At 37.5% G+C, this 24,275-nt stretch overlaps 1 protein-coding gene across 4 annotated transcripts in view; it reads left to right on the forward strand.

Moving 5' to 3' along the window:
• The window catches only part of sgsm1a (small G protein signaling modulator 1a), a 33,620-nt gene that overhangs the window by 8,874 nt on the left and 471 nt on the right, over positions 1-24,275 (forward strand). Inside the window, exons 3-26 of one of the 4 annotated variants that reach the window (XM_043240139.1) lie at positions 2,065-2,140; positions 8,049-8,211; positions 8,464-8,616; positions 8,736-8,803; positions 9,658-9,803; positions 10,991-11,128; positions 11,310-11,434; positions 12,128-12,195; positions 13,542-13,705; positions 14,765-14,894; positions 15,734-15,860; positions 16,541-16,605; positions 16,729-16,874; positions 18,460-18,588; positions 18,926-19,108; positions 19,248-19,319; positions 19,707-20,405; positions 20,550-21,182; positions 21,271-21,395; positions 22,070-22,152; positions 22,248-22,357; positions 22,455-22,551; positions 23,032-23,199; positions 23,818-24,275. The exon at positions 23,818-24,275 is cut by the window's right edge and continues 471 nt beyond it. In XM_043240139.1, the coding sequence (XP_043096074.1) occupies positions 2,065-2,140; positions 8,049-8,211; positions 8,464-8,616; positions 8,736-8,803; positions 9,658-9,803; positions 10,991-11,128; positions 11,310-11,434; positions 12,128-12,195; positions 13,542-13,705; positions 14,765-14,894; positions 15,734-15,860; positions 16,541-16,605; positions 16,729-16,874; positions 18,460-18,588; positions 18,926-19,108; positions 19,248-19,319; positions 19,707-20,405; positions 20,550-21,182; positions 21,271-21,395; positions 22,070-22,152; positions 22,248-22,357; positions 22,455-22,551; positions 23,032-23,199; positions 23,818-23,906 (3,957 nt within the window). In that variant the 3' untranslated portion in view covers positions 23,907-24,275. Of the gene's footprint in view, positions 1-2,064; positions 2,141-8,048; positions 8,212-8,463; positions 8,617-8,735; positions 8,804-9,657; positions 9,804-10,990; positions 11,129-11,309; positions 11,435-12,127; positions 12,196-13,541; positions 13,706-14,764; positions 14,895-15,733; positions 15,861-16,540; positions 16,606-16,728; positions 16,875-18,459; positions 18,589-18,925; positions 19,109-19,247; positions 19,320-19,706; positions 21,183-21,270; positions 21,396-22,069; positions 22,153-22,247; positions 22,358-22,454; positions 22,552-23,031; positions 23,200-23,817 lie in introns of all 4 variants that reach the window. The other 3 variants (XM_043240138.1, XM_043240135.1, XM_043240136.1) reach the window with 3 other exon arrangements.

Here is a 24,275-nt window from a genome sequence, read left to right on the forward strand (position 1 = left end):
CGTGATTTATTCTCAGGACACTCAGAATCCACAAGTTTTGCTCTGAAGAGCTTGCTTTATCCTGCTGCATTATATGGGTAAATAGAAGAGAAGGTCAGGGTTTAAGTATCTGAATCACAGCACATCTACTGAATGCTAAAGCGGAAGGATATGAGAACAGTAACAGGCTTTTTTACATTTGAGGTAAAACCAGTGTCGTTTTAACACTGTTCATGATTTAATAGTGATTCATTCTGGGTCGACAGATTTCATACTTATTTCTTCCTGTGGTGGCTGAATTTTCAGAAGCATATGTCATATAGCATATAATATAATAAGATTCAAATACGTTTTTGGGGAATAAAATGTCAAAAGCTGTTTTAAATAATTTTACATTGTCATTCAGTGGAACACAGTATTTTTGTTTATGCTTATTCTGACGTATTATCGTACATATCGTACGTATTAAAATATATAAAAGAATAGGGAAGCATATTACATTTTACTGTGTGTAAAATTAGTAAAAATATTACTGACATATGGGTAAAATCTAGGATAGTGGCAAATTAAAAAAAAATTGTAAATATGCCTGACAAGATTGTTACATTTACATTTCGTAATTCAGGGGAAAATGTTTTATTATTTTTTTATTAATTTTTGGCTCAGAAAAACAAAAACAAATAATTGAAATAATTGCAAATAATTGAAACAGAGAAAAATATATAATTATTTGTTTTGTTTTATTTAAAGCACTATTACACTTTTTTTGTGGCATATGTTGATTTGTTTCACAGGAAACATTTCTTATTATTATCAATGCTGAAAACAGTTGTGCTGCTTAATATTTTTGTAGAAAACATGATAAATGTTTTTTAATTATAAAAAAAAATGGCATTTGTTTAAAATAAAATATAAAAATATTTTGAAAAAATTTGAAATGTCTTTCATTTTAAATGATTTGATGTGTCTATATTAAATATTCATAATAAAACGTTTTACTGACCCCAAATCTTGCGTGTGTGATATACATCTGAAGCAATGCTGAAACATAAATAAAAAGGTATTAAAAAAAGAAATCCTCTAAGCAATACATTTTTTCCTCTGGGCTTGTCCATGTGGAAATGTCAAGAAAATGCACTCTGGTTGCCTGAAGAAAAATAAAAACTAAGACAAAAAAGGAGGAAAGCAATGAGGAGCGTTTGTCAACACCGTTTGACATTTTTTTGATGTTAACGCTGAAAAGTGCATGACAGTTTCTGCATCTATGAGACATCCATTAATATTTAATAAGCAAAGACAACACGAGGCTGTCGAACCCCTTTCAAGATTGCAAGACCGTGTAAAACACTGCATAACCCAGGGTCTCTTTCACATTTCTCCTGCCCTCACTTTGTTGTCATTGTTCAGTGTATCAGGAAACGCACTTATAGCAGGAAATTTTCATTAGCCACTTCCTCAAGCCAATCAGCAACCTAATTGCTTTCAGCCAGACCCTTTCATGCTGGAGAAACTAGAGGTTGTTAAGAAAACAGCTTTTACGCAAGTGAAGGGTATGAGTGTTTTTGTGTGATTTGTGTCGCTCTCTCATTGAAACTGGCTTATCATTAGATTCCGACTGCGCACAGTCTCGGTCTTACCTCACCGAAAGTCACAAAGTCTCTTGATTATCCGTTGAATCTGTATTTCTTTGTATATACGTGCAGGTGTGTGCACTGCGGTCTAGCGAAGACTTATTGTAAAGACTGCGGTTTTATTTAAACGGCTCCACCATCTACAGTCACGAAGAGGAAGTGCTTTGTGCGTAAACCACGCATTGCCAACTCTCGATTTCTCCTTTTCCTCTTAATAGTCAGGGGTCGTGAATCACGGTCTGCATTCTTGCTGCTCACCTCGAATACACTCTCTCCTTCCTGGTAATTATTGCAGAGGGTTTTTTTTCAGCTTTGAGGGTTTGATGGCGCTTGCGAGAGAGAATACATTCATAAGACCCATTCACCAATCACGGGAACATCACATAAGCCGTAGAACAGCGTTTGGTTTAGCTCGTCATGCTTTATGCCTCTGTTGTGTCTCCGTGTCTCCCAGGTCAAGCAGATCATGGAGGAAGCGGTCACAAGGAAGTTTGTTCATGAAGACAGCAGCCATATTGTCTCATTCTGTGGTAAGTCACTGAACATTCAAATGTTTGGCTGAAATGTTTTGTCAGACCCATTTCACAAGTGGTTGCCTTTCAAACGTATGTACATTTATAACTCTATCCTTAATATATATTACCTTTGCATCAAATTACTAAAAAATAGTTAACACTAATGCAAGGGTGTTCTTAAAGGAATAGTTCACCCAAAAATGAAAACTGTGTCATCATTTATTCACCCTGGAGTATTTCCAAACCTGTACGAATTTTGAAGAAAGTTTGTAAGCAGGCTGTTTTGGTCACCATTGACTTCCATAGTAGGAAAAAATGACCATGGCAGTCAATGGTGACCCAAAACAGACCAATGGTGACCCAACAAAGGTGTATTGAGCTCTGCAGGCTCCACAATAGATTTTATTTAAAACCTTCAAAAGGTTATGCTTATTTTATACTGTGTAAAATTATAAGTACTATGTTTACTATTTAAATTTATCACAAATATTTGCACATTAGGTTAACAGTGCATAGCAAAACTACACTTTAGTTAAAAGTAACATCTTGTAAAAACTCGTCTGTAATCTTTCTGTAAATTGTCTGTAAAGTCTGCATTTATTTGATTTAAAAATACTGCAAAAGCAGTAGTATTTAGAAATGTAATTGCATTATAAAACAGCTTTTTAACAACGTTTTAAAATGTTGCTTATTTCTGCGATGGCGAAGAATTTTCTTTTTGCTCTCAATCCATTTATTAATTCAAAGACAAACAATTGAAATATTAAAGATATTTTATTTCTCCACGGGAGGCTCTGGGCATCAGCTGTGTTTCTGCCAAAAAAACCGGGCGGCACGATGGTTTGGCTGATTTCCAGTTAGAGCGAACATTCGGCATTTAACAGGGCTTGAAAAGCGCCAAGCGCATTAATGTCGGAGAGTAGCGTGATGTTTATTAAATCTAAATTAACATAAAGTGGCAATTTTAACGTATATGGAGCAGTAAATGAATGTGTAATTGATCGCGTCGCGGTAAGTGCCGCCCGCTGTTTGTCAGCAGAAAATCTGTCCACGTAATAAAGTACTCAGACATGCATCATGTCAATGTAGCACGACATGATAATAAAGAATAAATGAGTCGTCATTAATAATCCAGCGTCTGCCAGGTCGTGTTCAGCCTCTTAGGTGAAGGCTTTGTAGGCCTGTTTAGTTTTTTTTATTCACTTTTACGTTTTCTAAACAGCTTTTATTACTCCAGGATTCTGGCAACCGTATCACCTTCCCTAGAATTTAATCAGCACAGCTCTGCGAGGGGTCAAACGCTGCTGGCAGGTTTGCAATGTGTGTAAATTAGACTCTGCATCCAAGCGATTATTGTTTTCAAAAGTGTCTCGACGGTGTAGGACAGGATCAACAGAACCTTGCGGAAACAGCTAGCGGAGCTTATTTCTTTAGCCACGCTGCGTCGTTTCTGAATAACGCCCAATCAAAATAGCTTTTGATTAATGGCCTCGTGAACTCGTTTTATTATGTTCCTGCAGTGGCAGTGGGATTCGGTAGATGATTATAGGGCCTGTGCGCATTGCTGGTTTCTGGTTTCAAGCAGTTGTTTATTCTCCAGTAATTCACTGAGTACTGATTCGTCGTGACTCTCTTCTGCCCTGCTCTGACTCTATCTCGAGTCCTCTCAACTGTCTCCTGCCACATCGCTGAACCTCATCTGGCTAAAATACAACAGGTCGCGGAAGAAGCAACTATAGGAAAAAATCCCAGATGAGATCTTTTTAATATTTCATCAGCAGTGGGATTAAATTGAAGTCTGCTAAAAAAGAGTCTAGTTTTAATAAATGTAATTAGTTAATTATTATAATATTATTCAAATTTTATTAATATAATTAAAAATGTTTTTAATATTTTGAAATATTTTCTATTTATTTTAATTTTAAGTTTTAGTCATGTTTTTATCTTTAGATAGTATACATATATTTTTGCCAGCTTATCATTTATAGTTATTTATTACTTTGACCTAAAACCTTAATAAAAATTGGGGAAAATTGGTTATAAAAGTTATTTCTTTTCTTTATTTCAAGTAATACATTTTTTGTGGTTTCGGTTTTGTTTAACAATAATAATGATAACAATAATAACAATAAATTCAGTCTTCTTTGTGTAAACGGTTTTCTCATTTGTGACCTTGGACCACAAAATTTGTCATAGCGCTGGTTTTATTCTTTTACGTAATGATCATGTTCCATGAATATATTTTGTCAATTTCCTACTGTAAATACATCAAAACTTAATTTTTGAGTAGTAATATGGTAATACCAAATTAATTTGGATAGATTTAAAGACGGTTTTCCTCAATATTGTGTTTTTGCACCCTCGGATTTCCAAATTTTTAGTTGTATCTCAGCCAAATATCGTCTGATCCTAACCGTACATCAGTGGAAAGCTTATTTTTGGTGCTTTCAGTTGATGCATGAATTAAAAAAATTAATTTAAAAATTACAGGGCCAGGGTCCGATTTGTGTCTTTTATTTCTGCTTAGTAATCACAAAAGAGATGATTTACTTCAAAATGCATTTAAATTATATTATTTTCTCAACCTTGTTGTTCCAAATCTGTATACACTTTTATTTCTCCCGTGGATTTTATCCGTAGCCGTTCGCTCAGTTGGGTCCACTGTCGGTTTGGATACCACTGATTTTCATAGCATAAACCAAAAATATCCGTTGTTTAAAGAAATTGTATTCCACAGGAGAACGCATCAGAGTAAATGATGAAAGAATCATCGTGAACTCTTGAACTAAGAAAGAGCGACCTCTGAGCGACACGCATTTTCCTCTGGGCACTTTTCAGCCAAATCAAGACAAAAGCAAGGATACCGGGGGAGAAAAGAAAGAACGGCGTAATGGATGAATTGCATTAGGAGTGTGTATGCTAACACTGTAATGGTGTAACGTTACTGCTTCTTCTAGTGGAGCACTGGCAGATAATAGGAGATGAATGGAGGGTAGCCAGACTCCGCTGGCTGCCCATGGGGGAGTAATTAGCCATCGTGATTATAGCGATGTTTACACACCACAGATGGAAATGTCAACACTGACATTTCTCATCATCGCAGATATGGGACACTATTATCAACTGTGCGCAGTTCTGTGGGGTTTTGAGACGTCTCTTAATTTTGCCTCTAATCTACGCGTGGCTTTAAAAGCACGCCGTTCGTCACCCGGACACTTTTACGTCATTATGTTGCAGAGTAAAGTGCTGGTCAGCGGCAGTGGAAGGGATCGATATATATATATATATATATATATATATATATATATATATATATATATATATATATCCCGGTTTCATTTCGTTCGCACTGTGACAGCGTGATTAGAAACCATTAGGACCGGTGGCATGATTACATTTTTAATGAGCGTTTGAGATCAGGGTCGGGGGTGGCCTCCTGCTCCCTCTGCCATTTCCTCAAACCGAATGAGTCGCGGGGCTTGTTTGTTGCTCTGAGTATTGCTTTGGAAACGCATCCGGCAGGAATATAATTTTCTTTCTCCGTCTCTGCGCGTTTCGTCTCATTTCACTTTGGGATGAAGCTGCATTCGTTTTCCTCGCATACTGATTCGTCGTTTCACTCTCGCGGTAAAACGACTGAATTGAGAATCAGTCGGAAATTAAAATAACCGAGGCCTACTTTGCATCCGCGCCTAAAGTGTCCGGATAGGGGCGAGAAATATGTAATAAATAAATAATCAGATTTCCAGATTTAGTAGTGGTTGCTTTTGTTTTTGTTTTGCATAAGTTTAAGTTTGTTAACAAGAACAGTAACATCTGTAAAAGCTGGAGCAACCTATAGTATGTATAGTATGTATAAAATTTAAATATGACCAATGAACCAAATACAGTATCACATATTATGATAATCACTTATGATAAACCACGTTTAGTATTAATGCAAATGCTTTAGCTTAATAACTAATTCTCCTTTCTTACGCATTTTAAATCCATTTCGTCTGCCACAATACCAAGAAGCAGTGTTACTATAGAAAGTAAAAAGCTTTCTAATGGGATTGTTCATGGCACAGGGAAAAATATATCGCGATAGAAATCCTTATTGTTTTATTGCTAATATTGTTCATCACTCAATATCACTGTGTTTTTGATCAACAGTATAGTGCAGATAAAAACATCAATTCTTGATGAGATCAATTAAGAAATGTAAATCGTTGCATTATGTCTCGAGATCTTGCTTAAAAAGATTTGAGAGGACACTTTCAATTGAATGACAACTTTACAATTTGTTTGTTTGCTGTTGTGTTATCACTTTAATGAAGCATTTGGTCATTTTCGATAAATCGAGGCTTCTGTAAACAACTTCTTTTTGTGGAAGCGGCGATAATAAGAGTCCTGAATGACACGATGGTGGGTTAAAAGAAGATTCTGTTATTGAAAACGAACTAAGGATCCTCTCATTAGTTAATGTGTCTTTAGAAACATGTTAAAGACCTTTTGAACCTGTTTGATGGTCCGTGCGTCCACTGCTTATTCATTTCACCTTCTCATTTTGATCTGTGTTCTCTCTTCGGCGTGAATCCATTTAGGCTGGTCAAAGAGGAGCGATGAATACAGCATCAGATGAAAGCGGCTGCTGCGTTTGTACGGATGTGCATCTCTCTGAATTGTTAAGAGATTTTAACCTGAGCCGCAGACTGGTTTATCTCTCGGGCGTTGCAGTCTGACTAGAACAGAAATCAGGAGATGGACGCTGGCGGAGCAGGAGACTTTAGAGATAATAAACAGCACAGGAGAGGAGAGAAAGTGTCATAAAGTGCTGGATTTAGATGAGAAAGACTAACTATTGAGACTGTCTGCTGAATAGAACAAAATGTGACACACTGGACAGATGAAACGACTGGAAAGGACAGGATGAGGAAAGAGGCAGAGAGATAAATCAGCTGATGTTGTTCCAGAGCCCTGCCCAGCTCACAATGAGCACAAGTGCTCCATCAGTGACGGTTTCCATGGTTACACAGACTTTCCCCCGACCCCATCCGAGCAGATTCACAAGATTAGTCCTGAGAGAGCTTCAGTATCAGCTCTGCAGGCACTGCCACGTAGTCCACGGCGTATTTGTGTACCATCTCGCTGTCTTTCTCTGTCTGGCTCTACATACGTGTTTTTTGCGAACTGTCTAGATGGCTAGATGTTTAGATTTTGACCGGTCGGATGCGGTATTCTCAGTTCAAATGCATTTGTATAATTACAGCTTAACTGTATAATTGACACTTCATGTATAATTTTCATGCATAGCTTTTCGCAACATGAAATAATTGCTGATTTGATTAATATTGTCTTTTAGTTTATGTGATCAAAAACAAGAATTACACTGTACAATCAGGGATTGTTTTGCCCCAGCTTACTGTACATTATCCCCTGCTAAAAATACAGTATGCATGAATATGTAGACTACCCATTGGTTAAAGTATATTTAAAGATTTTTTTTATGTTTATGAAAGTAATCTCTTATACTCACCAAAGCCTCATTTATTTAGTTGTAATATTTAGAAATATATTTTGTTATTGATGATACATTTTTTGTATTTAATTACATTTGAATTTCTCTGAATTCTCTGATAAATATCGTTCTTTTTGAACGAAATGTTCAGCGTTTATTTGAAATTGTCACCTTTTCGTAACATTAGAAATGTTTTCACTGTCACTTTTGATCTGTTTAGTAAACCCTTCGGCGAGTAAAAGTATTACTCGCTTAAAATAAATCTCACTGACCTCAAACATTATTAACAGTGGTGTAATTTCTGGATGAGTACATAGAAAGTGTTTATTTCCACATGTTCACTATTTAGCAATCCCATTTTTGTTTCTCAGATACACAAAAAGCCTTTCATGCCCATTTTTGCCTGTGTAAATGTGTCTTTAGCTGCTGTCGAAGCCTGTGTGCTTCACGGGTTGAAGCGGAGAGCTGCCGGTTTCCTACGAAGCAACAAGATAGCTGCGCTCTTCACCAAAGTGGGCAAAAGCTTCCCTCCAGCTGAAGAGCTGTGCAGAAAAGCCCAGGAGCTGGAACTGGTCTTTGAGAGCAAGTGAGAACAGACTTTGTAATCTCCACCAATACAACACGACTCAGACTCGTTTAAAAACACAATAAAGCGAAAGCGTATTTGCTTTCTGCAGCTCATAAATACCACCAGCATATGTCCACGGGCAAAGTGCCAGGAAATACTATTCCTGGAAAGAGTAATATGCTCGGTAGAACCACCTAGTGGATAAAACTTAATCAAAACGCATAAGTATCTACAAAAAAATGTTTTATTGACCTTTGTTCTTTACTTCAGACGAAGTCAGTCTCTCTCATACAGCGAAAGCAGCCGAAAGATGCCCAAAGTCCCAAACTTCTCACCTCAGGCCGTCAGACATGTATGGATCCACACTGCCCTCATTGAGAAAGTGCTAGACAAGATCGTGCTGTACCTTGTGGAAAACAGCAGGTGAGAGAGGTGGCATAGAGATATGAAGAGAAAGCAAGCTTGATCAGTTTCTTTCAGGTACAATCCAACCCTCCAGCTTCCATTTATATTAATTAAAGTGACTTTTAATGTTGTTTCAGTAAGTTTTATGAGAAGGAGGCTATCCTAATGGACCCTGTGGACGGCCCTATCCTCGCCTCTTTGTTAGGTAGGCATGCTTTTTCTTAATCATTCTCATTCTTAATGCAATCTGTGGAAGCCTATTTGCGTCACTAAATGAAAAAAGGTCATTGCGACTGTATTTCGCATTTCTATCAAAATTGTTTCTCAGAATTGTGAAATGTAAATTGCGAGGTATAAAGGCAGAATTGGGAGATATAAAGTTGAACTTGTCAATCTTTTTTTCTGCTCAATATTGGACTTTATAACTCGAAATTGCGAGTTTATATTTCATAATTCTGAGAAAAAAAAACTAAATTCTGACAAATATAACTCATGTGATTTCTGAATTCTGACTTTCACGTAATTGCGATTTTATATCTCGCAATTTTGACTTTAGTGCTCGTAATTAGAGTTTATATCAGAGTTTATATTCAGAAAAAAAGTGTTTTTTTAAATTCAGTGGCAGAAATGGACTTCCATTGCAATCTGGTGACGTGCTTTTTAAAACCTAGTGAAGTCAGTGATCAGCTAATTTTTTTTCTAAAACTCAAAGCTAGTGGTCAAGAGAAATGTTTTATACCGAAATGCATAATATTAGTAAATAATGAATTTGTATATTATGTTATTTTAAATTATCCATTTGTTAAATTTACTACTTGACCCAACATCCTTGTTCTACATAGAGTTTCAGGCCATTAGCTTAGCAACATGGTAAATCAAATTCTATTGAAATCAGTTGCGCTAATTAGGTTTTAAATCGTTCACTGAAGTAGGGGATGCTGCTGCTGTCTGTTCAGGGAGGCAGCTCGCTAGGTTTCGGACTGAGCAGTCTTGTCTCTTTTGCATTCCTGGCGTTGTGCAGATAATGTGTGTTTAACTTTAACTTTATTTCTTCTTCAGTGGGCCCGTGTGCATTGGAGTATACCAAAATGAAGACGGCAGATCATTTCTGGACAGATCCCTCAGCTGACGAGTTGGTGCAAAGGCACCGTATTCACAGTGGCCATTGCCGACAAGACTCTCCCACAAAGAGACCTGCCCTCTGTGTGAGCGACCTGTGATTATATTAATGGGTTTAAATACTTTTTCTCATTTCAATGTGCAACTGTAAATAAACGTGCACTTCTGTTTAGTGCTGATATTGCAGAAATGTCATCAAAGTTATGTGCAGGGTGATTTACTGATTTTAGAAATCTGGGTAATGGCACTTTACACAATATTTAAGATGATACGTTCTTAAAAAAGGCCAAAAATAAGAGATGCACTGATATTCTCAGGCTGTTCGCAATTAGCAAAATTGAAGGCTCTTGTCCATTTGAACGAGATGGAAGTGCCATTTCAAACTTGAAAGTTCAGGTCATTTCAAATTCACTTGATGTTGCCTCAAGGAAATGTCAGAGGTCAAAAGCAGTTTATAATCATTCAATCGCACGTCACATTGAAGCCATAATACATAGCGACAGCCAATAGAGCTTGTTTTTAAGCGTTACGCACCAGTACTTTGAGCACCTTGTGTAATCGGTTTTCCACCACAACAGACTGCAGAACATAGATAAAGCATGACATTTCAATATTTCAGGGCAAGACCTTTTAGTTTGTTTATTTGCCGTTGTTCGATGAGGTTTTAGCCTTCGAAATCAGCGCAGTTCACTTCCTCACGGGCTTCTGGAGAGAGTTGTGGTCCATAAGAGTCATGCTGTGGTCTGTGTGCTTGAGCGTAGCCGCTGTTTCTGAGGAGAGTACGAACCTCCACTCAAGAGATATGTTTCACATCATTACCCAGCTCCATTACCCAACGCAGCCGTCAGATTCCTGAGTGATCACCCTCTCTGGTCATCGCCAACACCCACACAGCAGCAGCACGCACGGCGCTTGTTTTTGGTCTCTGATAGATCTGACTAGCGCTGCACTCCGGGCTTGTTTTCTGATGTATTTTTATTGCAAAAATCTGCCAGTCCAGTTTTTGGTGCCGAGTGCCTTTTTGATATATGAAAGAGGAGACGTATGCATACATCTAATGACTCACCAGCGGCCACACATTTGTCCACCTCAGACAGGTAGATGTAGTGGCGCATTATTAGGAAAATAAGATGAATAGATCCTGTAACACTTTGTTTGCTAGGGTTTATCACTTTAATTGCATGCTGTCTGGTTACATTAGTTGCTGGTGTAGAAACATATTAGGTTAGCGATTGCCCTCAGTTCTTAATAATGTCCGCACGTTTGTGTTCAGATTCAGAAAAGACACTCCAGTAGTAGTATGGATGAAAGGCCATCTCCCTCCCCCTCAGCCAGAGACTATGTGGAGTCTCTTCATCAGAATTCCAGAGCGACTCTCCTGTTCGGCAAAAACAACGTACTGGTGCAGCCGGTAAATAATGCATTATACAACCGTCAATCACCGCAGATCTTTAGGGGATTATTTCTGACTGCATATTTTATGTAAAGATTATATTAATGTAAATAAAGCTATTAGTGTGAGCAGAATTTATTACATTGATTATAGATTTGTAGTTGCTTCATAACGTGGGCTTCTGTTGTGGCGCTTTCAGAGGGATGATATGGAAGCAATCCCAGGGTACCTCTCTCTGCACCAGACGGCCGACTGCATGACTCTGAAATGGACGCCAAATCAGCTAATGAACGGCTCCATGGGAGATCTCGACTATGAGAAGAGGTGGGACTAGAATAAATAGCAATAGTTTGTACTTTTTGCAAAATGTGATGTGTGAGTGATCTCTTCGGGCATCACGGGACACGATGCAATGTAATGTATTAAAAGCTTGCGTTCTGTAAATGAACAATGCATTGACATGCCAAAGAGACACAAAATCACTTTCACAGACTTTTTCATTAACCGTTCACACCTGGTGGAATGACCTGCTCGAACCAATCCGAGCAGATGAGCCTTTAGCCATCTACTAGAAATGGCGTCTCTTCCATCTTAATTTGACTATCTAACTCTAGCACTATCAGTTTTAATTCTATTTTATCTATCTCCTTTTAAAAACACACATCCTTGACCCTCTATTGTATTTGCTGGTTTTAAATGCTTCTATAGTCCTCATTTGTAAGTCTGCTAAATGACTAAATGTAAATCCGCCATAATACAGGGATGCAAACGTAACGCATTTCAGGGAAAGTTCATTGTCAAGAAAAAAGAGAATTAATGTTTAAAAGCTATTTGAACCAGGAGATTTGCACCAAAACAAAAGCTCTGTGGATTAAGGTTTAACGTTACAAAACAAAGTAATGCATGTATTGATTTTAATTAAAAACTTTTTGAATCACTGGGATGTAAGCATTTGTATTTTATGTTTTATGGTTTATGTTATTCACTGTTATGTTGGTCTCACCTGTTTTTCTGCAGTGTTTACTGGGACTATGCCATGACAATCCGCCTTGAGGAGATTGTGTACTTGCACTGTCATCAGCAGGGTAGGAGACATTGTGCCAGGTTGAAAAACATCCAACTGGCACCCACATGACGCACAGTTTCTTACTTGGCCATAATTCTGACAGAGTTGTTTTAATAATTTATATACAATAGGAGAGAGTTATCACAGTCTAATCACACAAAATCACGATCAGTGAATTAAATTGCAATCTTCCCTATTTTGAGATGCACTAGTGATATTATACCTATAACATGAAAACACAGTATTGCATCAAACAGCCAAAAATCAGTCAAGATGTGTGAGTGATTTTCTCTCTTTTGTTGTTTGATTAACATTAATGAAAGACGGTTAGCAGTAGGTTTATTAGGCTGCTGTTGAATGCACAGATGTAATATACTGACTTGTACCTCATCTTTTTCCCAATTGTTTAAGTTTAAAAGAGGCGAAAGTACCACTTTAAAGAAATGGAATATCATGCACAAATTGAAAAGGAAAAAAAAAAAAAAATAATATATATATATATATATATATATATATATATATATATATATATATATATATATATATATATATATTGGGATAAAAATAAAAATATTTTTATATATATATATATATATATATATATATAATTAGACGCCAAATTGGGAAAAAATAAAAAAAAAATATTTTTATATATATATATATATATATATATATATATATAAAATGAAAGACGCATGATAGAGACACATTATATAGTTTGACCAGCCACAGTCATCTAATAGGTAGTCACTGCTGTAGTTTTAACATTATTACGAGGACATAATAAGATTGGTCAAAATCTAAAATAATTACATTGCACACCCCAATAAATAATGTAACCGCAATATAATGGTACAAAATTCTCCAACATTCACAGACCCTACAGAGGTTCTGAAGGCTAAAAGCATATCTAACGTTAATCAGTATCTAGTCTCTTTTGGTGAAGTAAATCCACTTGGGTGTACTCAAATATTCAGCCAATATCCTCAATTGTACTTGCCCTTTTCATATTCATCCGAGCACAAGACCAGCGGACCGATGAGAGAGAGCAGAATTAATCAGAACATAATTGCTTCTGCAGAGAGATGAGAATTTAAAGCGAGGCTTTACTCAAATTATAAAGCAATGTAATTCTGCTTATAATGGCAATGAATGATTCCTTGTTGTACAGACTGTGTCGTGGCTTTAATATTAAGAATATTATATGATTCTGATAGGAGTTAAGTGCGGAAATGTTTTGCATGGCACAGAAAAGTTCAAGTATTTAACCTAGTAACATATGTGATAGCGAGAGACTTTTAAATGTCAATGAACATATCACGTTGTTTTATATTAATCCTATAGCGTGTGTATTTTTGTCTGCAGTGGACTGTGGGGGAACAGTGGTTCTGGTCAGTCAGGATGGGATTCAAAGGCCTCCACTTCGTTTTCCTCGTGGTGGTCACCTCCTACAGTTCCTCTCCTGTCTGGAAAATGGTCTGCTGCCTCACGGTCAGTTAGACCCGCCGCTGTGGTCCCAGAGAGGAAAGGTAAGAAAGTGATCTGTAATGTTACTGTGCACTTGCTCCAATTTCTGAAATATCTAAATTATGCACAGGCTGACAATTGGTGGTTCTTCCATTAGTATAATGGGGGAATGGTATCATTAAAACTTTTCAGCATTTGTGCAATTGTAACTTTGTAAAACATTGCCATTAGTTGACCAAGTATTTTTATTAGCATCTTCTGTTGTAGTCTAAGACAACTCTGTTCTATGTGACACAGAAATGACAGGGTTTTTAATTGTTTTTGTATATTTTGACAATCGCTCCATACATTACACTCAGTACAGTACAGTACAGTTTCTTACTAAAAGAAATCAGTACTTCTATTCAGCAAGGATGCCTTAAAATAATCAAAAGTAACATTAAAAACGTCATTTTTTTCGTTAAAGAATTCATAACGTATTACTGTTTCCACAAAAATATTAAGTTGCACAGCAAATCATTCATAACAATAAGAAATGTTTCGTAAACATGTAATTTCTGAAGGGTCATGTGACATGTAACGAATGAAAATTCAGCTTTGCCACCACAGATATAAATAAGCAATTTTAAAACCAATTTAAACACTTATAATTCACAATATTACTGTATCTGAAAAAATGTAGCCTTGGTTGAGAGCAAGAGACTTCCTAGTGGGATATACAGGAAAGCGATTGGCTTCTGACAGCGGAACTCTGCCAGCATCCTTTGGTGAGATCGAGGCTGGAGATATACCGGACCAAGACGCTCCAGCAGGCTCACACGGGATATCTCAGCATTGCGATGGTTTTGGAATCTCCTGGACCAGGGTCGCCGGGATGGTTCAGTATTTGGTTCCTCCTCCTCAATAGCTCGCCGGCGAGCCTCAGGGGATCCGGTACATACGCCTGCTTCACCATAACATTTAGATCAGTTACGATCTCTCGCTGTGCTGCAATTTGTCTTGATTGATTAATCCGTCAATTGCAATTGATTTAGTGTCTTACAAATGAATTATAAACGGAATGAATAAATTGTTCCAGACTGCATGGATCTCGAACTGACGCTTCGCTTTTCTTGTTCCAGGGTAAAGTATTTCCCAAGCTGAAGAAGAGATGTCCACAGGGATCCTCGGACTCCGTCTCAGACAAAGAAGAGGAAGAAGCAACAGATTATGTCTTCCGCATTGTTTTCCCACACAGCCAGTCAGAATTTGGTAAGAGACTAAATGGTTATCAAACAAGCTCTTGAGCCTTGTTTCCCCATCATGGTACGGCTGTTGTTCATATCAGCTTTTAGAAGCGAATAATAGAAAAAAGGGCCTCTTGTATCCAAGTGTTGTTTGTCATTTTGGTTTTTATCCGTTTATATGTACCATCCGTCGTAATCATTCCTTTGGTTTTACGGAGATGTTTTGACTCATTACAGTGACTTTTACCCACTCCTCCCATCTCTCACTGGCCCGATCTCTCTCCCTGAACTCGAGAGGGCTGTGGCCTCCTAAACGCCAGACGCTGGTGATACCAAAGCACCACTGCAGCTCCCCGGGAGAGTCCCCGTCCTCCCCTGAGCTCAGCTGTAATTCTCCCTGTCACCAGTCATTTATGTGTTCGTGTGTCTGTCTGACGCGCCGACTTCTTGCTGGTTTATGCTTGCTTTTATGGCCTCTACGTCTGCAAGCGATCGCTTAGATTCCAGTGTGAGTTTTCTGTTTTGCTCAGGAGTCCTGCTCCAGTGAAATTCAGTGATCCTTTGTTAATTGTGGGCTAACGGTGTAGACTTGAAATTTGTGTTTAATATATAATGATCATACGTGTTTGTAACAGTAACAGTGGCTTTTAAATCTGACCTGTAATGTGATCCTGTTAATTTTGAGTGTCACGGCAGCCATTATTACTTCATTAAATCCATGCAGACTGATATTATTTTTCTCTTTTGTTTTAAGCTGGGTGTAATAGTGGGTTCTTGTTGCTCTGCTTTTGGCTACTTAAGGTTCATTTTACATCCAGATGTTCAATGCATAATCAGATTTCTCTGTGTGTGTTTGTCTGTTAGTGGCACCGGAATTGATAGATCAGGGAGCAAACATGTGGCACCCAACTCCAAGGAAATCGTCTTGCTCTTCCTGTTCACAGAGTAGTTTTTCTGATGGAGCTCCGCCCAATGGATGCAATCATGAAAGGTACAATGACAGAATGAAAAACTGAATAATCAATTTTGAGTAATTAAATTAGATAGGAATAGAAACCTGCATCTCAGTCACAAAGCAGATTATACAATTAATTTGGGTAGAAATGTAACTACTGCAATGACTATTATTATTGTGGGTTTTTTGTGCTGTCAAATGATTAATCGCATCCAAAATATATGTTTCTGTTTACATATGTAAGTGTACTATGTATATTTATTTTATATATATATATATATATATATATATATATATATATATATACACACACTCACACACACACACACACACACACACACACATATATATATATATATATATATATATATATATATATATATATATATATATATATATATATATATATATATATATATATATATATATGCATATATTATGTATCAATACACACCAATACTGTATATTTTTTTTTGAAAATATTTTCATTTACATGCCTATATTTATATAATTTATATTCTAAATAATTATATTTAATAAAAAATATTATGATTGTCCAAAAATTATAATTGGGTATTGTTTAATGCTCAAGTAACGCCATGTTTATATATAAAGCCTATAGATGTTCTGTGCAAAAGTAAATATAAATATGAAATAAATTAAATAATTGTTAAATATATGTTTAAGTTAAAAAGTATATATTATCTTATTTGCAGGGCCCCACTGAAGTTGCTGTGTGACAACATGAAGAACCAAATCATCTCTCGGGCTTTCTATGGATGTTTGTATCCATTACTCATAAATTTATAGTCTCACAACACCATCTTTTTCCATCAAAGGCGACCTTCACATTCTCAAGTGTCTCTCTTGTTCAATCAGTCACACACATATTTTGCCCTCTCAGGGCTGGCGTACTGCCGTCACCTGTCCACGGTACGCACTCACCTGTCTGGCCTCGTCAATCACTCTATTGTGGAGCCAGATGTGCCCAGTGACGCCTACAGAGGCCTCACCACAGAAGTGTGGCAGACGTTTCTTCAAGACTGCAGCGTAAGCATGCATACACACGCGTGTTGCATTTCCGTGTTTTATGGGGACTCTCCATAGACGTAATGATTTTTATACTGTACAAACTATTGCCCAATACCTAAACCTAGGAAACTACCGCCATTTTAATAACATCCTGTATGTTTTAGACGCTTGTTTCCTCAAGGGGACCTAAAAAATGTCCCCACAAGGTGAAAATTTACAAAATTTAATTCCTATCCTTGTGGGGACATTTGCTCCCCATAACGTAAAAAAAAATATCAGGTGCACACACACACACCCTGCCTGGGGTCCAAAACAGACACGTTTAAATGAGCGTCTTCAACAGGCACTCATTAATATTCATTTGTCCCTAATCACAGTTCTCTCATTCTCATCACAGAAACAATATGTTTGGATGACTAATGTTGAGAGCCTGAGTGCCAGAGTGGCGGCATTAAAGGGTGCAAATCAATGTAAAATCTATACAGAAGTACCCTTATGGCTGTGATCATTAGTGTGCTTATACTGGCAAACTAATTTATGGTCTAAACAGGCAAACCAATATATATATATATATATATATATATATATATATATATATATATATATATATATATATATATATATATATATACAAATAAAAATAAAAATACATATCCAAATATATATATATATATATATATATATATATATATATATATATATATATATATATATATATATATATATGTATATATATATATATATATATATATATATATATATATATATATATATATATATATATATATATATATATATATATATATATATATATATATATATGTGTATTTAAGGCTGCATTTCTTGTGCTCATAAAGGCTGCATTTTTTCAAATGATCCTTCAGAAATCATTCTAATATGCTGATTAAATATAAGAATTATCAGTGTTGACAAACGGTTGTACTGCCAAATATTTATTTGAAACTGCAATAATCTTTGTTGAGTAAAAAGTAAAAAAACACAATTAGTTTTTTTTTAACTATATAAATATTTGCTATCACTTATCACTTTAACAATTTAACGCATCCTTGCTGAATGAAACTTTTAATTTCTTTCAGAAAAAGAACGAATGAAAATGTGCTGACCCCAAACCTTTCAACTATATTAGATTTCTATTTTAAAAGAGAAAAATGCTCTTCTTTGTAACTTTTTATTCATCAAACAATCCTGAAAAAGAATCACAGCTTCCCAAAAATATTTAGCAGCACAACAGTTTCCAGCACTGGTAATAAATCACATATTAGAATGATTTCTGAAGGTATCACGTGACACTGAAGACTGGAGTAATGATTCAGAAAATTCTGCTTTGCATCACTGTAATACATTAGATTTTAATGTATATTCGAATAGAAAATTACTATTTTACATTGTAATAATATTTCACAATATAAAATTTCTTCAAATAAATTCAGCCTTGATAAGCATAACAAACTCCTTTTTAAAAACACTAAAAACCATTCAAATACAAATGAATAGATTGATAGTAAAATGACACACGAATGACCATTTGTACCATTTTGTGCTTGGAAGTCAGTCGGTGTGTACAGTACCTGCTTTTTTGCAGACCTATGAGGAGAAAGAGTTACTGCGGCTAGTTTATTTCGGTGGAGTTGAGCCTTCATTGCGAAAAGAGGTCTGGCCTTTCCTGCTCGGCCATTACCAGTTTGGGATGTCTGAGGCTGAGAGAAAAGAGGTTAGTGCGTTTTTTTGGTTAAAACCATCCTCCCAAAGAATTTTATGTGAATTGTGCATAGAAAATCCATAGAATACGCAGTGTTTTTCATGCAACGACTTTAAACTGCAAAAATAATGTGACCATTAAAGACTTCCAGTGATTGCCCTGCAGTAGGCAAATATACCATCCAGTCAGTTGATTTCCTTACATTTGATAAAAGCAACAAGTATTTCGTTTTTTTAGTCAAAAGCAAGATTAATTGGATTTCTAGACGCATTGGATTCAAAGCGCTTGCTCCATTGTGAGTGGATTTCATTGTAAGATGTTGCCGCCTCTTATACTCTCAACTCTGCAGGTGGATGAGCAGATGCGCGCGTGCTACGAGCAGACAATGAGCGAATGGCTGGGGTGTGAGGCCATTGTTAGGCAGAGAGAAAAAGAACAGCATGCTGTGGCATTAGCCAAGTGCTCGTCTGGGGCGAGTATAGACAGCACCACACAGAGGATAATGCACCGTGACTCCACCATCAGTAATGAGGTGAGTGTCTCAGAGTGACCTTCTAAGACCAAAATGCATTGTTGGCAGGCTCTGAAGACTTCCAGTCCAGACCGAAAGGTTTGCTTTTGGTTTTATGTAGTATTTACTTAGGGATGTGTTGTGTTTGTTTGTCATTCAGTCTTCGCAGAGCTGTAGTTCAGGCAGGCAAAGAGATTCCAGGCTGCAGAGCGACTCCAGCAGCAGTACTCAAGTAAGCTTCAGACCGATGCTGTGGCCATTATATGAATATTTGTAGAAGTTGACATTTCTGTAAAGGAATAGTAAACCTAAATATGATAATTGTGTCAGCGTTTACTCACCCTTGAGTAGTTCCAAATATGTATGAATTTCTTTGTTCACAAAAGAAGATATTTTGATATAAGTTTGTTACCAGGCTCTTTTGTGTCACCAATGACTTTTTTGTACTATGGAAGACAATGGTGACCCAAAACAGCCTAGTTACAAACTGCAAACTAGAACAATGAAATTCGTACAGGTTTGAAACTACTCGAGGGTGAGTAAATAGTTCATCATTTTTGGATGAACTATTCCCTTAAACTATTCCTCATTCCTGATGTTCCTCATTCTTTCCTGGTAGTTCTTCACTTCCCTAAACCCCTTCCCCTGGAGTAGCTTTTTTCCGTTTGTCTTGTTTTTCCAGGTGTTTGAGTCTGTTGAAGAGGTCGACCAGATCGAGTCCGAGCCCAAGAGTGAAGATACCAAACAGGTTTCCAAAATCACAAACGGAACACCGCAAAATGGCACAAGTTCTCCAGACTCCGGTCTGCCCTCTTCCAGAAACTTCTCCGTTACTTCTGGTCAGTCAGACTCCTTGAGCACAGAGGAGAGTGCCATACATGATCCAAGCCTTAAAGCTCAACCACAGCTAGCAGTATCAAAGGAGAGGTTTGCGAGTTCATCTGGAGAGGAAGGAAAGGTGACTGAGGAAGGTGAGTCCATATCGATTGAGAAACTAGGTGTGAGAGAATATAGTAGGATTGAGGTTAGCAAAGTGTTGTCTTTGGATGCAGTCGTGGCAATAACAGAGGGAAGCAAGAAGACCACAGAGAACCAGCGGTCAGAGGTCGAGACTGAGGGGTTGAAAATGGCTAGAGATGCCTCCGAGGCTCCTGAAGCAGCTCGCAGCAGCATGACCAAAATGGAAGTGGGCGAATCTCCAGAGAGGACTTTGACATCAGAAAATGAAACACTGACAGGGCGCACTGAGTCTGAAATTCCCCGAGTGACAGAGGTCGAGGAATCGACTCCTCCGGAGCAGAAGATGAATGAGAATCGGGTAAGTGCGGACACTGAAAGGTCCCACACGGGAATTAAAGATATTAGAGCGACTCGAGAGGAACCTTTGGTAACAAAAGATCATAAGGTATCGGATGCACTTGAGCAGAAGGTTGTAGCTGACACACTGGTGTCTGTTTCAAAGCATGATGATACAGAGAAGGAAACCAGTGAAATAATCAAAGACTCCAAGACATGCAAGGATGATGATCGTGGCACACAAAGAGCTTTAAAACCGAGTGATGAGAACGAGAACAAGACTATGAAGACCAGTGATTTACTCAGTGGAGCTGGAACGATAGTAAAGAGGAAAGCAACATCGGTTCTCCCCAAATCCACTGATACAGAGCAAAGAGAAGGAAAGGATGATTCAAAGAGAAGCACGCATATAGAAATGCAGAGGAACGCTCCAGTAATTGAGGAGACTGTGGTCCCATTGGTGCATGAAGCTTTTAGCACACGAGAGATGGGTGAAGCCCAAGACGCAACTGAGTCGGACGAGTCTCCTTCTGCAATTGAAATGGAGGAGATTCCTACAGCTAAAGTGTCCATGGCTTGGGAAAGGAAGAGTTCCCCCAGAAGCAAGGCTAATGAGCAGGCAGCTGTACCTGTACTGGAGCTCAGGCTGGAGGAAGCTCGAGGAAAGCCCGGCTCTGACGAAATGGACTCTGAGGAGCCGGAGATGGAGAGTCTTTGCCCACAGCTGGACTCGCTGGCTGTAAACGCTGAGAAAAATGAAGCTACATCTCCAGTTTCCTCTATAGGCACCACTTATTCTGTAAGCACGTGTTTCAGAGATGTATTTTTTTATTTCAGTATCGTTAACTACATTATCTGCATAAACCTGTTCACCCTTGTAACTGCAGCAAGAGCTATTGGACCTGTACACTCTAAATCTGCATCGCATTGATAAAGACGTTCAGCGCTGTGACCGAAATTACTGGTACTTCACTCCTGCTAACTTGGAGAAACTGCGCAACATCATGTGCAGGTAATGAAAGCATTTCTTTAGTGGCCTTCACTGTTTATGCTCTGCTTTCAGTTGTTTTGCTTTCTGTCAAAAATACTTTAAAAACAGTAATATTGTGAAACTTTATTACTATTTAAAAAATTTTGATTTATTGTAATTAATGTGTAATGTATTGCCGTAAAGCTGAATTTTCAGCATTATTAGTCCAGTCGTCAGTGTCACATGATCCTTTATAAATTATTCTAATATGCTGCTTTGGTGTTTAAGAAATGTTTATTTTTATCATCAATGTTTGTGGAAATGCATTTTTTCATGATTGCTTTTTGAATAAAACGTTCAGTAGAATAGACATATGTTTAGACATAAGTCTACTACTGTACTATTATAATTTATTTACTGTAGTGTGTTTACTGTACTTAAATTAAATCCAAAAAATCAACAGTAATCTCTTACTTTACTATTTCAGAGAATAAGTAACTTCACCCAACACTGATTGTGATGCATTTCTTCAAACAAAAACGCCTAGCAGACTGTAAAACACGGCAAAAAAAATTTAATTAAGACATATCTCGTGGCCAGACTATTATAGAGACATGAACTCTTTGATTGCAGCTGCGTCTCAAAGCACATTAACACCTGCTGTGGTGATGTAGCTCATATTGCCAACGCATATAATGACTTGTCCATTTCTGCAGTTATATCTGGCAGCACCTGGAAATTGGATATGTCCAGGGCATGTGTGACCTGCTCGCTCCCTTGCTGGTTATTCTAGATGACGGTGAGCCTGTCTTTAAGAAAACTGCTGTTCCTCGTCTGTTTTTGAGCTTGTGTCACTGTTCAGCTTTGCTCGTTTGTTTTTATTGAATCTCTCAGAGGCCATGGCTTTCAGTTGCTTCACTGAACTAATGAAAAGGATGAATCAAAATTTTCCTCACGGAGGTGCGATGGACACACACTTCGCCAACATGAGATCTCTCATCCAGGTCAGACGTCTGCCCTAGTCACTGCTTGTTCCAAAAACGGCCTTTAAATGTAAAACACGCACGTGACCGATCTTTTCACTCTTCGCTGTGTGATTAGATTCTAGACGCAGAGCTGTTTGAGCTGATGCATCAGAACGGAGACTACACGCACTTCTACTTCTGCTATCGCTGGTTTCTTCTTGACTTTAAACGAGGTAATAATGTCTTTCAGATAAAATGTATAATGAGGATAAAACATGTTTTAAACTGCCTAGCATGCGATGTTTTACAAGTGACACTTGAGAAGAAAGAAATGTCTTCTGATAGCTCTCATCTGCTCTCAACGAAGTCACATTTTGCTTAACGAATCTTCTAATTAGCAATTGCGTTGCCTTTTTTCCATTGCAACTTAGTCATTTAAAACCTATTATGAGGATATTCGGGCTAAGCACAAAGCTTTACTCACATTAATGGTCATATGCTTTATGAGAGCAATATTAAATTTCATTAAAGCCCTATTATATTCAAAACTAGAATATGAGCTTCTGTCCAGGGCCAAGCTAGCAAAGCTAGCGCCCCCTGCTGTCCATGCAGACTCAAACACGATTTTCTCCAGATGCTTTGCCTCATATTATTTGTTTAAATAGTGGTACTTTCGCCCCTCTTTGTCTAACGTGCATATCTCAATTCCTCAGAGTTGGTGTATGATGATGTGTTTGCTGTTTGGGAGGTCATCTGGGCCGCTAAGTGCGTCTCCTCCAGCCACTTTGTGCTCTTCATTGCTCTTGCATTGGTGGAGATATACAGAGACATCATTCTAGAAAACAATATGGACTTCACAGACATCATCAAGTTTTTCAACGGTGATTATATATTTATTATACACCCGGGTATGGTAGCATACATCTCAATGTCATAAACCTTCATTTGAAGAAATTATATAAAGACATCAGCAACAGGCATATAAGATGTATACTGTGTAACTTAACCTTCACGAACACTTAAAATCTAAAAAAAGAGAACTGTGTAACAAATCCACAACCTGCTGCATCTCCTGTTTATGAAGAACTGGTAAAATCCCCCAAAATCAGTCACTAAACTGTGACTAAACAGACTTTTTAATTACTTGTTAATTATTTTATGTTCAAACGTAGTTAAATGCAACAGTAATTAATAAATTGATTTGTCATTTCAGGTGCATTGCATTCTTCTTAAGTATTTACAAATGGGTTTTCTTTATTCTCACTAGTTTTAAACAGCAAAGTGAATTACATTACATTTTAAAAATATGCATTAGTTTCGCAGTTCACAAAGTGATTTATTTGCACGCATTTGAAATGAAATTGTTTTTCATTTAGTTGCACTGATTTTAGTTACCCCGAGATGCACCTGCAATTCAAATTTGAAGCATTTGCTATTTGCGATCGCCGAGCCGAACGGTCGTCTTCATGTCCCTAAATTATATAACTTTTGTGTTTCAGAAATGGCCGAGCATCACAATATCAAGCAAATTCTGACTCTGGCTCGAGACCTGGTGTGCAAAGTGCAGACGCTTATAGAGAACAAGTAACGCTGCGACCTCTCACCTCTGTCGTGTTCGCGGTGTAACCCGTCAGCCCTCGCTACAAGACAATAGACAACATTTGGCCAAAGCTTAATGAGCTTCAAGCATACGGTAACGTTTTAAAAAGCCAAACTTCTTGATCTGCCTGGCAATCGGTCAGTGTGCAATTTTTAAGAGTCGTCTGGCTCTTTAATCAGGTTTTACTGAACATTATAGCGCATACGATTTTATAAGCAGATGCTGCTAATGAGTGGTCATTCCCTGTTTGACACGGCAGTCAGGATTACCAGTCGCTAGTGACTCACAGGCTCCGTTCCAAAACCTAGTGAGCTGTCTTGCTGTCTAATGCCTACAGAAACTGAAACTGAACATCAG

The sequence above is a fragment of the Puntigrus tetrazona genome, chromosome 5 (genome assembly GCF_018831695.1).
Source record: "Puntigrus tetrazona isolate hp1 chromosome 5, ASM1883169v1, whole genome shotgun sequence".
Taxonomy (NCBI): Eukaryota; Metazoa; Chordata; class Actinopteri; order Cypriniformes; family Cyprinidae; genus Puntigrus; species Puntigrus tetrazona.